General features: G+C 50.8%; 1 protein-coding gene across 5 annotated transcripts in view; it reads left to right on the top strand.

The window, feature by feature from the left end:
* Positions 1-16,371, top strand: part of NPRL3 (NPR3 like, GATOR1 complex subunit) — a 43,264-nt gene that overhangs the window by 14,900 nt on the left and 11,993 nt on the right. For all 5 annotated transcript variants that reach the window (XM_049639044.1, XM_049639045.1, XM_049639043.1 and 2 more), the window contains 3 exons: positions 1,621-1,695; positions 8,004-8,157; positions 10,153-10,234. In XM_049639044.1, coding sequence (XP_049495001.1) covers positions 1,621-1,695; positions 8,004-8,157; positions 10,153-10,234 — 311 coding nt within the window. The remainder of the gene's footprint in view (positions 1-1,620; positions 1,696-8,003; positions 8,158-10,152; positions 10,235-16,371) is intronic.

Raw genomic sequence — 16,371 nt, 5'->3', positions numbered from 1 at the left:
CCCTGGGCAGGTATGGCCCTCCCCGGGCAGGTAGGGTTCTCCCCGGGAAGGTATGGTCCTTCCTGGGCAGGTAGGGTTCTCCCCGGGCAGGTATGGCTCTCCCCGGACAGGTAGGGTTCTTCCCGGGCAGATATGGCCCTTTCTGGGCAGGTAGCGTTCTCCCCGGGCAGGTAGGGTTCTCCCCGGGCAGGTGTGGCCCTTCCTGGGCAGGTATGGCCCTTCCTGGGCAGGTATGGCCCTCCCCGGACAGGTATGGCCTTCCCGGGCAGGTATGGCCCTACCTGGGCAGGTAAGGTTCTCCCCGGGCAGACATGGCCCACACTGTTTCTGAGGCCCTTGGGGAGCCTGTGGCCCACGCTGGCTCCGGTGAAGGCAGCCTTTGTGCGGCAGACCTGACCTGGTGCTTGCTGTCCGCTGCCACTCTCACAGGCCTCCTGTGGTTTCAGTTCTTGCCCCATTCAGGGTCTCTCCTGAATGTGGCCTTCCCTTTTATATCTCAGATGTCTGTTTCTAAAGTGGTGCAAGTATTTTTTTCTTACTGTTAGATGATACCATAGCAAATATTATTAGTTTAGTTCTTTCTCTTGTGCTAAACCCTCTATGTGCATTCTGTGATGAATGAAATGGTACAGTACTGAGGGGTTTTAACAAGATCCAATGTACCATCACCCAAGGGAATTTGCACACCAGAACCTGCCAGTCAGTCCTTTGCACTCAGGCAGAATCAGGTCTTTGATAAGACAGTATAAGATTTAGCTCCATTTATATGACCCAGAAATTGCAGTCCTCAAATCTTTTCCATGAATCAGCCCATGGAAGGAGCTTCTGAGGCAGTTGGGGGTGCCGGGATGTGGGGCCATGCACCAGGCCCCACAGGTGGCATCCTTCCTCTCTACCGAGGCCCCTGGAGACAGGGCTCAGTCCCCACTGATGACCTGTGAGTGACAGAGGGGAGATCTGACAGCTTGTCAGGAGTTATACCCTACAGAACTGGAGTGGCAAGCAGGGATGAAGAGCCGATTTGGGATGACCCAGGGAGATGTGCACTCCCTCCCCTCCCCCGCCCCCCTCCCCCCGGCCGAACTCCTATGCCCCCTGGTGGCAACACTGGTATTCACCTTGGTGTTTGTGAACTGGGCTGGCTGGCTGGATGACAGAGCAGCAGCTTGGTCTTTGCTGGCTCTGAGCATTATCTTGTCTCTTAATTGCCCTGAGTGGTTGCCATACTGGGCCGAGACAGCCTGGGAGGACCCAGGTTGACACTGGAAACACCACTGAGTGACGGAGAGTCTTGGCAGAGAACACCCCATTTGCTTGAGCCTCTCCCCATCTTGTCTCGTGTGGACACCTCAGCTCACCTCCAGTGATTGGGGTAGTCTTGTCACTTTGGGTCATAGCACTGACCTTCCCACTCTTGTCTCAACTGTGTCTCAGTCTGTCTATGCCGCCAGTGCTTGCTTCTACAGGGATGCTGATCACTTCTCCAAGACCCTAGGGCTCTGTTTTTCTCAGGGTTGGGTATATTCTGGAACCTTTTCCCATGCCTGAAGAATAGCACTAAACAAGATATTTCTTGGAACATGGTAACTCTCATTCATTAGAATTACGTTTCTTCTACAGGTCTCAAAAACCGATCCATCTCCAAAGAGGGAAGCTCCCACCATGATTCTTTTTAATGTGGTGTTTGCCCTGAGGGTGAGTGAGTGTGCAAATGGCTGAAGAGCACAGGTGGGTAGATCAGGGAGGAGGGTCAGGGAAGAGTAGCAGCAGCTCACTTCTGGTGAGTGGTTGGCTCCGAGCTCAGACTGCTGAGCTGACCCAGCTACTGCCAAGCTCCTCCTGAGCTGCTGGAAGAGTTTACCCTTGGTATGCTCCCCCTTCCCCCTTTTGTTTTATTTTTTTTTTCTGGATAAAATACACATAACAAAAATGTACCATTTTGACCATTTTAAAGTGTGGTTTGGTGGCGTCTAGTAACCACGTTTTGTAACCACTGTCAGTTCCAGCACGTTTTCATTGCCCTAAAAGGAGAACACTTACATCTCATTTTCTCTCCTCTCTCAGCCCCTAGAAACCACCAGTTTACTTTCTGTCTGTGGATTTACCTATTCTGCATTTTCATATAAATTGGATCCTATAATACGTGACCTTTGGTATCTGGCTTCTTTCACTTAGCATAATGATTTTGAGGTTCACCCACGTGGTACCATGTGTCAGGACTTTCTTCTTTTTTATGGCCAAATCGTATTGTGTTATAGGGACGAACCACAGTTTATCCATTCATCTGTTGATGAATGTTTATGTTGTCTCTGCTTTTTAGCCATTAAGAACAATATATGTTCAGGGTGCCTGGGTGGCTCAGTTGATAAGCATCTGACTTCGGCTCAGGTCATGATCTCGTGGTCTGTGAGTTCGAGCCCCGCATTGGACTCTCTGTTGTCAGCACAGAGCCCACTTCATATCCTCTGTCCCTCTCTCTCTCTGCACCTTCCCCGCTCGTTCTCTCTCTTTTTCTCTCTTTCTTTCTCTCTCTCTGTGTCTCTCAAATAAATAAGTAAATAAAAGAATAATATATGTTCAACAATACAATATTATGAACAGTGCCGTTATAGACATTTGTATCCAAATGTCTGCGTGGACACGTTTTCATTTCTCCTCGGTATACCGTGCACACCTGGGAGTGGGATTCCAGGGTCATATGATAGCCTTTGGAGGAAGCACCAGAATGTTTTCCACCGGGGTGGTCCTGTTTTACATCCCACCAGCAATGTGTGAGCATTCCAACTTCTTGACCTCCTCGCCAACATTGTTATTTTCCTTTATGTGTATATATGTTTGTGTGTGTGTGTGTGTATATATATATATAATATATATATTATATATATATTACATATATATATATGTAAGCTGATATTTTCTTTAAAAAAATTTTTTTAAATGTTTATTTATTTTTGAAAGAGAAAGCACGAGCAGGGTAGGGGCAGAGAGAGAGGGAGACACAGAATCTGAAGCAAGCTCCAGGCTCTGAGCTGTCAGCACAGAGCCCGATGCAGGGCTCGAACTCACAGACTGCGAGATCATGACCTGAGCCGAAGTCGGATGCTTAACCGACTGAGCCACCCGGGCACCCCTTTAATTAACGTTTTAGTAAACATCTTCAGTTTACCAAGATCACCTTTTCAGAGGTCCATCTATAACTTCACATGTAACATAAGAACCTTGCAACAGTATTCACACATTTCTCCTCTCTGCTCTCTGTGCTACCTTGTCCTGCGTTTTACTTTGCCTGTATTGTAAACCCCACAGGATACTGGTATTAACTGTTAAGAGACATACGTAATAAGAAAGAATCACGTGTTCACCCTTACAGTCACTATTTGCGCTGCTCATTCGCTTCCAGATCCACATTTCCATTTGCTGTCATTTTCCTTCTGCCCGAAAGACTATACTTCTTGCAGTGGCGGTCTGCCGGTGATGAGTTCCTTCACCATTTGTGAGTCTTTGTCTGGCACTTGTGCGGGGGCTGGTGGACCCTGTGATGAGGACATCTCATCACAAGATGCAGGACCTTTCCTTTAGTCCTTGTGTGCTGCCCCCAGCTCGCCTCTCATACAGGTGAGCTTGCCCCCAGGTTACCATCCTGTACGGCTTCTGTCTGTCTCCTCCCTCTCTTGCCTTGCTCCCTTCTTTCTACCTTTCCATCTTCCTTTGTCCCATGTAGTTGCTTCCCCTTTGCAGAGTGGGTGGGGAGAAGGGAAGGGGAAGGCCTGAGACCGCTGGTCTTGTGCATTGTGCCTCTCCTCGCCCTGCTGGTGCCTCCTTAACCTGCTGTTCTTTGGCTTCACTGTGATGGAGGGAGGGATGGCCAGTCAGCTCACCCAAGCGGTCAGCTTCACCTGAACAGAAGAACCTAGAAGTTCTTCCCAGCTGAGTCTCTGGGCTGTGGTGTTTGGGTTTCCTCCCCTGCCAGGGTACAGCTCCTGACGTGGGAGCTCGAACCCGTGAACCGTGAGATCATAACCTGAGCCAAAGTCAGATGCTCAACTGACTGAGCCCCCCAGGCGCCCCGAAACTGATAGTTTCTTAAGGCAGTTGCCAGTGCTGTCTGAAGTTGTGTCAGAGGAAATTTCTTTTCAATAAAGCTGTCAAAATATAAGGGATCCAAATAAGCATAAAAAGCATTCCTGGGTAGAAACTGGCTAATACTATGAAAGGACTTTAATTACCTAGAAAATTTATTTGTATTTAGTAACTATTAGATAATGGAATTTCTCTGAAATATCTCACTATCAGTTTTTACCAAAATATTCAGTAGTTCTTTCTGTCTGGGCCCGTGTAATCTGCATGATGGCTTTTTACAGAAGTGTCCCAGACCAAAGTGACTGGATCTCAGTGACAAAGAAAACAGAAAACCTTCAGAGTGGCAGAAATGAGGCTGAGCAGAGAGGGCACCTGTAAAATTGGGTATCATTCTAAGTCTCAAGGTGCTTTTTTATGTTGAGAGTTTTTGTGTGTGTAGCCCATACCACATTCACTGCATGAATGGCTCAAAACCAAAATAATGTCAGAGAAAAGCTCCTTTATAATGGAGCTTAATTAAAAAAAAATTTTTTTGTTAACATTTATTTATTATTGAGAAACAGAGACAGAGCATGAGCATGGGAGGGGCAGAGAGAGGGGAGACACGGAATCTGAAGCAGGCTCCGAGCTGTCTGCACAGAACCCGATGCGGGGCTCGAACCCACAAACCACGAGATCATGACCTGAGCCGAAGTCGACACTTAACCGGCTGAGCCACCCAGGTGTCCCGGAGCTTAATTTTTAAAACAGGCCTTCTGGGGCGCCTGGGTGGCTCAGTTGGTTAAGCATCCGACTTTGGCTCAGGTCATGATTTCACCACTTGTGAGTTTGAGCCCTGCGTGGAGCTCTGTGCTGACAGCTCAGAGCCTGGAGCCTGCTTCAGATTCTGTGTTTCCCTCTCTCTCTGCCCCTCCCCCACTTGCTCGCTCTCTCTCTCTCTCTCTCTCTCTCTCTCTTCAAAATAAAACACTAAAAAAAGAACAAAAAAACCTGCATGTTAAGACAAAATGATTGCTTAACAGTGGCTATCCCTGAGGTGTGAGGTGCTAAGAGGAAACTTTTATTTTTATAGTTTTGGCATTTTCATAGTGTAAGTACTACCAGGGTCTGACTTGTGAAATGACATAATGCAGACATCCAGGGAGAGAATTCAAGTAAGAAACCAAAGACTAAAAATCCTGGCGAATGCTCTCCACGTGTCAGTACCGGCAGCCTCTGTGAGATGGGTGGTGAGAAGCAGCCGCGGCCCCGCCCTGGACATGGGCAGGCGGGCCCTCTTCTCTGGGGAACAGCCCTTGATAGCAGAATGTGTGACACCCTTGGATGTAGCAGTCAAGAAAACAAGCCGGTTTTGAAGTTGTGTGAAGACTTTTGTAATAAAAATGAGGCCGGAGGTTCATTCTGGTGGCCAGTAGTTGGGGAAGGGTTCGACAAAGTGGCGATTATTTTCCTGGCAATGCTGGGCTGTTAGAGTCGAGGAGTAGGGGAGGCCAGAGCCTGGAGGAGTAGAGAGGACTGCTGCCGGGTAGAAGCAGCAGGAAACGAGGTAGTGTAGGGCTTCATGTAGCATAGGCCATGATGTTGAAGAATGGGAGGAAATTTCAGTAACGTAAAGGTTTGGTATTTTAGGGTAGACAGGTTTTTTTCCTCCTTTTTAGTAGTCTTATAAAAATGTATACTTTTGTTTTTTACTTTGAAAAGTTTTAAACCCCAGATCAGTGACAGTAGTTTGATAACCCTCTTATACCCGTCTCTGATGTCCCACAGCCGTCACCAGGCCACCCTGGCTTCTCTACCCAACCTGTTGCTCATGTGTTTCAAGTCCTAGACCTCATGTCTGTTCACTTCTATGTACTTCAGACAACATCTCTGTAAAGTACGGACATTTATTTTATAACACGATACCCTGTCACACCTGACAAAATTGGCCATCATTTGTTGTCACCTGGTGCCTAGTCTATCGAGACTTTCTTCAGTTGCCATATTTTTCCAGTTGGCCTGGACCAGGATGAGAACCTGTAGGTCTCTGCCAGCCTAGGACTCTCCTCTCACATTGTCCCACTGAATGTTCCATGTTGGGATTCATCTCATCCTGCTTCCTCTTCATTTCATGTATTGCTTGCAAATTGGACATTTGCTCTGAAGCCTCATTACATTTGGGTACGTGTTTTGGGGAGCAAGAAAGTCTCACAGGCGATACCCTAAATTTCCTGCTGTTTCACATCACCTGTGGGGCAAATGTGGCATTTCTCAGAGCTCCCACTCAAGACCGGGCAATTCCGAGGTGCTAGCTTTCCCATTGTGGCCACATAGCCTTGGGCTGTGCGGGTACCTGGAGTGGTACCCGGCCTGTGAAGCCAAACAGGACCCCCCAGCACACGCTGTCAGTGTAGGTCATCCGGCCTCGCCTGGGTGAACACACCCCCTTGCACGTCTGGGAATACGGCACAGGTGGGCTTGGACACCTGACTTAAAACACGGTCCTGTCCCAGCCAGTGGGATCTTGAGCATAGGGTCAGGCTCTCAGGTGTGAGTTGATTACTGTTCAAGGGAACAGCCATGTGCTCAGGATCATTGCCCTTCTTCTCTTGTGCTGCTAAGAGTATTTTGACATGGATTTTTCTAAAAGTATATGTTGTTTTAAAGCATGTGTACATACTTTATAACCTAGGCCCTCCAGTTCCATAATCTTGTGGGGGAACATTGTTGAGGGGCTGCCCTTGACACGAAGGGGCAGGGCTTCTGCCCGGTCGTGGGCACAGCATTGAAAGCAGTGTCCAGTCCTCTCTCCAGCACAGGTGTGCTGCCAGGTGTGAGTTCTCTTTGCGAGCATGAAATCTGCCAGGAGTTTCGAAAATCTCTCCAAGTCCAGGTGATGAGTCTGGGTTGGGTTTTGGTCCAGAAGGCAGGCTGTGAACACCCTGAGGGCAGGGCCCTGCCTGCCAGATAAACAGGAGGGGAGGCAGTTCCAGAGGTTTTAATCAGCAGTACCACGCGTCCCTTCTCCCACCTCCACCCCTAAGATGACTCAGCCGCCCTCTCGGCCTCCTGAAACACTGAGTCATGGTTGGCCAGTTATCTGCTCTGTGGAGCATCTTCAGAGACCCTACAGCTGCCTGCTCCACCCCTGGCCTGGGTGGGTGTGCCTGCCTGGCCTCACTGCGGTGTCTGATAGGTTCCAGAGTTAGCACAGGGGTGCCAGGGGAGCTTGTGGGGAATGGGTGGCCTGGATCCTGCCGACGACTTCTGTGAGCCATGCTTATTTCTGCTGGAAAGAGCCTCTTTTCCTGCAGACAGCGTGTTTAGTGAACAGTCGGTGTAGTGCTTCTGTTTAGTACACCCCATGTCACCTGTGTGATCACGTAGCCTGGTCCTGTCTACCAACAGTCAGCAGCACACTGGTGACCACACGCTGCCAGGACTTGTGCTCTGGGTAGGCTCTATCAAACTAACTGGAGAGGGAGGTACCGCTGTCGGGCATTGTCTCAGGTCTCACCCGAGAGAATCCCACTCGAGAGAATCCCGCAGCAGGTGGGTAGTGGATCTGTGCCTTCCGCTGCCCCAGTGGGCTACCTCTGTCCGGCCTGGAGTGGATGCCTGATCTGTACCATGCCATCCTGGATGGCCCTGGTGTGGGGCCCTGTAGCACGGGAGCCTTTCTCTGCTTATAGGAAATGCCTGCGTTCCCCCGCCCCACCAGCCAGGGGACCCCACAGAACCGTCTCTGCGTTACCATCCGGGCATCGATTCCCAGGATAGGGTGCTCAGAGCACTGGTGTTTCTGGGGACAGACCCTAGAGGGGACACGGGGAACCGGGGACAGCAGTGAACCTGGACAGAGTTCTTACACGGTTTGAGTCGGCTGTGCACGTGTGCTACGAGTGTGTGTGCTACGTTTGAGTCACGTGTGCCCTCTCTTGCAGGCCAACGCGGACCCATCAGTGATAAACTGCCTGCACAACCTTTCCCGACGCATCGCCACTGTGCTGCAGCACGAGGAGCGCCGCTGCCAGTATCTCACAAGAGAGGCCAAGCTGATCCTGGCGCTGCAGGATGAGGTGTCCGCGGTAGCTGATGGTGAGTGTGACAAGAGTCTCTCCCCCACACAACAGAGCAGGCAGCCTTCTGAGGCAGGGACCCTGATCCAGGTGTGCGGATGTGGAAACTGAGGCACCAGGAGGTTATGTGACCTTCACGTGATCTTCCTGGGGTGCACAGGAGGGTGCCCCAAGGATCACAGTTGGAAAGCAGCTCTCCTGACCTGATGCACTTAAATGGATTTCCCAGCCTCCACTGCCTCCCTCCCTTGCCCCAGCTGCTGCAGGATGGCTCTTCGTGCAGACTGGGCCTTGCCCACCCAGCCCTGCTCTCTCTGGCCATGTTCGCCTGTGGTGGGAGGACATGCAGAGAGGCCAGTGGGATCATCGAGCTGGCAAAGAGGGTGGTTTACAGTTCTTTGATTTCAACTAAATTGATGAAGGACCTGATTGAGTTATCAGCTGACCAATTAAAAATAATTATTGCCAGGGGCTTCTGGCTGGCTCAGTTGGTAGAGCATGTGAATCTTGATCTCGGGGTCGTGACTTTGAGCCCCACATTGGGGTTCAAAAGAAAAATCTTTAAAAAATTTTTTTGCCAGTAGATCTTTTTGTGGATTTTGGTATTTTGTAAATACCTCAAAGCACAGAGAAAGGCCTACCTGTTACACATGCCACATCCATCTCAGGTCAGCGCCTATATAAAGAGAGAAAGTAGAAATAGATTTGAAGGTGAACCCAGTCTAATCTTAAGCAATAAGTAAAAGTAATGATCACCATATGTGAAGTGTCCAACTCACGTGCATTTTCAGTGAAAATTTGCTTTTTATCTTTGATAGCTGTCAAAATGTATAATTATGTTTTGGCAGTTATGTGTTAATAACAATCCAGAAGGGTTTTTTTTTTTTAGTTTACTTATTTATTTTGAGAGAGAGAGAGAAAGAGAGAGAGAGCAAGCATGAGTGGGGAAGGGGCAAGAGAGAAGGAGAGAGAATCCCAAGCAGGCTCTGCACTAACAGTGTGGAGCTCACCTCAGGGCTCAAACTCTCAAACCATGAGATCATGAGGTGATCCAAAATCAGGAGTTGGATGCTTAACTGACTGGGCCTCCCACACGCTCCTAGAAGTTCTGTTTTTAAAAGAACATTCTCTTTAGGGTCTGTGACTTTATCACAGGAAATTTTAACATTTATTCATTTTTGAGAGACGAAGCATGAGTGGGGAGGGGCAGAGAGAGAGGGAGACACAGAATCTGAAGCAGCCTCCAGGCTCTGTCAGCAGAGAGCCCAACGCGGGGCTCGAACTCATAAACTGTGAGATCATGACCTGAGCCAAAGTCGGACACTTAACCAATTCAGCCACCTAGACGTCCCTATCACAGGAAATTTTGTAAAAATTCAATTTAACTACATATTTTTAAGGCATTTATGAGAAAGGATTAATGAAAGACTTTTGATCATAAAAATAAATTGCATTAGGGGTACGTGGGTTGCTTAGTTGGTTAAATGTCTGACTCTTGATTTCAGCTCAGGTCATGGTCTCACGATTTGTGAGGTCGAGCCCCATGTCGGGCTCTGCACTGAGCCTAAAACCAAGTTCGGATTCTCTCTCTCCTTCTCTGGCCCCTCCAAAATAAGTAAACTTTAAAAAATTGCATTAGTGTGAGTGAATAGGATGAGGTGTGGCAGCACCCACTCACCAAGTGGAAGGTGGCTCTGGTGGTCTCAGGGGACGCTTTGGGGGCTGCCAGTGACCTGGACTGTTCCAGTGCTGCAGGCTCAGGGGGCACCAGTGGTGACGTTTAAACACAAAAGTTCCATATAAAGACTGCAAACAAAGCAGCCTGAGTCTCATCTTCATTCAACTCGATGCACAGATTTTATAAAAAGCAGTAGGGAATGGTGTGATAATTTGGTTTAAAATGACTTGCAATTTGTTTTCAGTTAAATTTGTTTTTAAAGGTATTTTCCATTCCAACCTTGGCAAGTTTTCTTGCTTTGGAGTCTCTAAATTCTCCGTGTTACGATTTTTGCAGCAAATGATGGTCCTCAGTCCCCGTTCCATCACATTCTGCCCAAGTGCAAGCTGGCCAGGGACCTTAAGGAAGCTTATGACAGGTAAGACAGGTGGGTGGCATGCTTGGTGCATCTCCCTGTGGGCCTTGTTGCCTGAGCCGTTGTCCTTGGTGCCACTGAGATGGGGGTGAGAGAGCCCTTCTGCTGGGACAGTCCCTCCCAGAACTGAACCTGAAGTCACATGGGAGAGCCTGAAAGTGTTTTGCATCATCAGATGCAGGGTCAGCATGACACAGTGCCAAGTTCTGGGTCTGTCCTCTAAGACGGTGTCACTGTCACCACCTCCCCCACGAGGAAACTGAAGGTCAGAGGGTGCTCCTCCTGGCTCTGAGGGACTTGGGGCTTGGGGCCTGAGTGTAGGAGAGCAGCAGACATTTGCAGACACAGCAGAAGTTAACAGTTCCAATTATATTGGTGTTCCCAGCACTCTCTTTGTGGACAAGCGAAGAACCTCTTTTTAACGAGGGTCCACCAGTCCTTGACCCTGGGTCTGCACTGCAGGTGGGAGGTGGAGAGTGGGGGTTGGGCACGCGTCCAAGTGACAGTTCCCCTGAAAGCTTTGCCTTCCCACTCTGCTCCAGGACTGTTGGTTCACGAGGAGCCATCACTCAAGCCGAGGGGACCGCATAGTGCCAGGCATGTTGCTGCACAGACGGCATGGAGGTGCAGGCTTCTCTGGGCCATGTCCTTGCATGCAGCCCAGTGCCCTCTCCTGGCCTTCTTGGGCTTCGTTCCATCCTGGTAGGCTCCATGCCACCCACCGGAGGTGTGCTGGATCTAAGAGTGTGGCCGGCGATACCACGTGTTATTGGAGCGCAGAAAAGGTGGCTTGTGCAGCATCCTCTCCTTTTTTTTGATGTTAATAATTTTCCTGATCTTACCAATAGTACATGTCCATTGTAGATACTTAAGAAATATAGAAAAATAAAGAGAAAACAAAGCCCGTCTGTAGTCCCATACCCAATGATACTTGTTATGAGCATTTTGGAAATTTTCATTCTTTTTGCCGTTTTAACTAAAGCTTTTGAAAGGCCACCTTTGAATCACCTTTCATCATCAATCACTTCCATCAAGTTTGAAAATCAGAGTGTTGAGTTTCTTTCCTGCTGTACCACCGCCAGTTCCCATTCTGGTGGCAGGATGCATTTAAGCAGACAGCCGTGTGTCCTGTGCCGTCCCTCACAGGTGGGCCTGAGGCACACACAGGTGGGCACAGACTGCCTTTCTCCTTTTACGCTGTACATGCGGCCTGCCTTTTGCCTTCGTAGTTGAACCACGTAGCTTAGACTCTCTCTGTATTGGCAAATAAGGACTTTTTCAATTTTCCTTTTTTTAATTTAATTTTTTTATTTTAGAGAGGGAGAGAGAGCAAGCGCAAGCGAGCATACGCATGAGTCGGGGAGGGGCGGAGGGAGAGGAAGAGAGAATCCCAAGCAGGCTCCATGTTCAGCGTGGAGCCCGATGTGGGGCTCGAACCCACGACTCTGGGATCATGACCTGAGCTGAAGTCAATAGTCAGACGCTCTGCCGACTGAGTCACTCAGGGACTCTTTTTTTTTTTTTTTTTTTCCCCTGCATAGCCAGCCAGCCCTTCCCTTGGGCATTTAGTTGGTACCAGCCTCTGGTGCTATAAGACCTGCTGGTCGGCTCCGTGCACATGTCACTGTGTACGTGTGCCTGTGTGTCTGCAAGGTAAATTCCCGAGAGTGGAATGGCCGGGCTGGAGAGGTAAAATGCACTTGTAATTTTGGTGTATTTCCCCGTTGGGGCTTGTGCCTCAGGCTGTACCCTCCCCCCCACTAGCAACACAGGAGATATCCCTTCTCTGGCTTTGCCCAGAGTCTTGGTGAACTTGTGGACCGTCCGGCGTAGTGGGTGGAGAATGGTGTCCTGGCACAGCTGTCTGCATCTTCACAAGTTGGCACATCTCCCTTTTCTCTCTGAGCTCTCCCCAGATCCCAGCTCATCTCTCTGTTGGGAGGAAGGGTGGCCTCATAAAGGAGGCAGAGCTGTCCTCTGTGACACAATCAGTTCCTTTGTCCTGATTTTGCTGACCGCTGGGTGTGGGCCTCTGGGCGTTAGGAAGTGGGGTCTCTAGTGTCGTAGCCACCCCGTCTCTTTCTCTCATGACGCCGCTCGTGATCACGGTGAAGCTGTCTCTGCAGTAGGAGAAGTGCTGCTCTCTGGCCTTGGGTTGGCTGGTGCCAGAAACCCATTCTGTGAGAAGTGTTGCCTGCTTCTGAGTGGGACAATGTACACCTCAGCTAGGGTTAGACCACAAGCAAAATTCAGCCTAACCTGGAGATAAAGTAAACGCCAAACCAGAACCACACTTACTATGTCTAAAGAAAGAACGGACTGCAATTTCTGATGTTTAAACCGCAAGTTGGAGGGAATGAAGTCCTGGGTAGTTGGCCCGCCTGTAGCGACTCAGAGCTTGAGGTGGCACAGCGCCCCCTGGTGGACATTACTTTTAAGGAGAAGGACCCTTTAAAGGTCCTGCTGGACCGGATTCCCTTTAAAGGAATCTGTTCTGGGGAAGAAACGGCTCCCAGGGTCCCACTGTTGAGCAGTTGCCCTCCTTCCTCTAGCCCAGGCACCCTGGTGTGTTAGTGTTCAGGATCTTGTTTTCTCAGGGTGAACCCCATGTACCCTTCCTGTTCTCAGACCCCGCCCTGCTCAGGTTGTGGGTCCTGGGGCCCACCTCAGGTAAGCTGGCAACAGGGCCCGTCTGGAGGGAGTCCCAGGGACAGTGGTGCACTCCCCCTGCACCCTGTCCCAGCCTGGCAACAGCAGTGGCTCTGTGACTACCCAGGAGCCCCCCTGGCCTGCGGCCTTCCCTTTGCCTTGAGGTATGGCCTGGCCTGTTGCTGTAGGGTAGGCTTGCTTTGGAGCTAAGAAAGGGAGACTTGAGTTTACATGACCGATCTGGTAGAACAGAGCACAGAGCCGCCTTCTCCTACTGTCAACTTCCCAGCAGGTTTCCAGAAAACCCCAGGGAGGGTTTTCTCGTAGCAGGAGTGAGAGGCCGGAAGATGTGAGATGTGGAGGCTAGAGGTTGGGGTGAAACTTCTCAAAGGAGTGGGTCTGGATTTGCTGTTTTAATTAAAATCCAGGGTTGTGGTGTGGCCGACTAGCCTGGTGGCCTGGTGCCCTGGGACCCAAGTGCCCATGAGTATAGGCTGGCAGCATGAATCCCTCAGGAGCCTACCCTGACTGTTCTAGCACCTGTGTCTCTCCATGGAGCTTGGTGATCCCAGTGACAGTGTCCCACTCTTTTGTGTGACTGTTAGGTGGTGTCTCCCATGACATGAGGTCAGGGATACCCCTTCACTTTCTGTAACACAGACCTTGTGGTTGGCGCGTGGGGAAGCACGGCTTGTCCACTGGTGGTCAAAGGAATGAACAAACAGGAGTCGTGTGATTGTGGATTCCGTGCTTTGATGAAGTGTTTGTTGCACCGTTTTCAGAGTTAATGGGGCCTGTGGTGGGGCCAAGAGTCCTCAGAGCGTGGAGGAGCTGTCCGGGCCCTGGCCAGGCAGGTGGCACTGGGGACTCTGCGTTTGTTCCTTGCTGCCTCCCACTGCTGCCCCTCCAGAGCAGAGATTGGCCCCCGGACTCCTCTGCTAATATCCCGGGAGTTTTACTCCCTTTGCCCGTAAAAAGCACATACATAGAAACTTCTGTTTGAAGGGTCACGGCGGGCCAGTTGGTGCCTGCTTGCACCTCTTGGATTGTGAGCAGCATCCGCTCCATGGACTAGGAAGCCTGGCTGTGTCTGGGACCAGAGTGGCCAGCAGGTGCTGGGCTGGCGGGGTGAAGGTTGCCTGCGAGGCCAAACAAGGGCGTTTGGCTATTAGCTAACGGTTAGGAGTTGAAGTTCGTCCTCGGGCAGTGAGGTGTGAGGGTGATGGAGCAAGCTTGTACACAGTACATTTCCACCTGGGATAGGAAAGATAAGAGCGTGCCTTAGAGGATATGCACAGTCATCGCTTTAGGACTCGGGGCTCTGGTAAGAGCATCTATCTCGCGTGGCAGATGGGGCTAGGCGACCCTATCTGGCCCAGAGCTGTGGGACGGGCTGGATAAGCCTTGCTTGGGGGGGGAGTGCTTTTTGCGCGGTGTTTCCGGACCAAACGTGACTGCCCTGGAAGTAGAAGTACAAGCATAGCAGGAACCCAAACCCCTGCTCTGCTAAACACTTGTCTTGAAATTGTACTTTATACAGCATAGGAAATATACTCGTTAATAATGGAATCATGTTATTTGGTGACAGACGGTGGTGACTGCTCTTATGCTGGTGAACACTGAGTGATAAAGAGAACCGTCAAACACCTGAACCTGATACAGCAATGTATGTCAACTCTATTTCAAAGTCAAGAAATAAATAAATGAACTGTAGCCTCAAAGATTTTCAGAGGGTGGGCTCCCTCTACCCTGGAGGCTTTAGGAAAAAAAACAAAGGGCACTTTGAAAACAGAGCCCGACCTTCTCTTCCCTCCTCTTGGCAGACTTCAGTGCCGCTCCTGGCTCTTGTCTTGCTGCAGGGGCACTTGCAGGGCTTCCCTGGGGGCTCCGGGTGGGTGGGTGTGCTCCTCCTCCTGACTCGGTCCAGGGATTCTTCACACTGCGTCCCAGTGCGAAGTACTCCATGGATGGAAGTTGCCAGTCGGTGAACAGATGCCTGGAAAAGTGGAGTAAAATCCACGTGAAAACCAGGGAACCAACACGGGAGCGTCTCTCCCACCCGGAGAAGAGGACCCCATGCCAGTGTGTGCATGTACATGGCCTCGCCAAGCTCCTGGGGGAGCAAAAACAGCTACCTTTGAAATGGTAGGAATCTCAGTGTTGAATTCTGATTCTGTGGTGTGCCAGCTGCTGCTTTGAGCCGTATCCTAAAGAGGACGGCTCAGAAATAAAAAGACTCTATTTTCAGTCCACCAGCCTTTTTGTCCAGGTACGTAGTGAAACGGAGGAGGGGTCTGCACATGTAGCTTTGGCAGTTCATTCTCCCTGCAAGCCCTGCTTTTCCTCACTCTTCTCTTCCCTTTTGTTCGTGGGTGCTGAGACTCTCATCCACCGGAGCGCTCTCTCATCGCGTGAACTTGGATTCTGTAAGAGGCTGTTTTTCAGAGGTTGATGGGAGCTGTCCGCCTGCGAAGACCCTTGCCCAAAACTTGGTGAGGCTCTGGGAGTCTCCATCTGCTCATATTCACTTATTAGCGCCCCGTTCTCGAAGAACCCAAGAGTAGCATCGTCCTCTGGGACCTTGGGGAAGGACCCCGGGTCTCTTCCCTAGATCCTGGCACTCCCAGGGTTCGCCCTGAGGGAGTGTGGCATCAGCGGTGACCCAACCTTCACCTTCCACGCTCAGCCACAGCCTGTGGCCCCCACCGCTGCTGCCAGCGGTGCTCTGACCCTCCCTCCGGGGACCACTCGGTGGCGCAGGCGTCCTGGGACGGTGGCGTGGGTCTTCCTGACACCTCCAGGCAGGGCAAGCAGAGGGTGTTCTGGATCTCTGGGGTGGTTGGCAGTGAGCAGACAGTGGTGTTGGCAGGAATCCTAGGGGTTGTGGAGGTCGCAGATGTGCTCCGCATTCTTCACACTTTTTTCTCCCTGCACATTCCCTGTCTGAGAAACCCGATGGCCACGATGCTCCTGGCTCTTTGGGTGGACCCACGGGGAAGCTCGTGGTAGTCGGTCTGCTGCTTGACGTTTCAGGGAAGAGACGGCGAGAACAGCCTGTGGGTGCAGGCAGTGAGGGCCATAGCGCCTCCTGCTGGCACCGTGCGTTTGTGTGCCCCCGAGGGAGGTGTAAGACCAGGCGGGGCTCCCCCTGAGCCACGGCCTTCCCACACTGTGCCAGAGGTGGGCATCTTGGCCTCTCCGGCCAGTTGGGAATGGCAGAGTGGGGTTGGAATGTGATGGGAAGAGCTGGGTCAGAACAGTGCAGGCCTTGGCAGTGGGCACACGTCCCCTGTCTTGTCCACCTGCCAGGGGCGTGGTGAGCACCAGCCACGGGGGCTTTGCCCAAGCAGCCACTTTCTCTCTGTGTCAGACATCGAGTGCTGTTGGCACTTAGCCCCAGGGCTGTGCACTGGGCTGTGGGCGCATTCCGGCTGGCTTCTCGCTGGAGGGTTTCAGAAACCCCTGCTGAAAACAAGTCTTCTGTGTGTGGT

The sequence above is a fragment of the Panthera uncia genome, chromosome E3 (genome assembly GCF_023721935.1).
Source record: "Panthera uncia isolate 11264 chromosome E3, Puncia_PCG_1.0, whole genome shotgun sequence".
Classification (NCBI taxonomy): domain Eukaryota; kingdom Metazoa; phylum Chordata; class Mammalia; order Carnivora; family Felidae; genus Panthera; species Panthera uncia.
The sequence above is the reverse complement of the archived record's forward strand: the minus strand, read 5'-3'. Positions and strand labels throughout refer to the sequence as shown.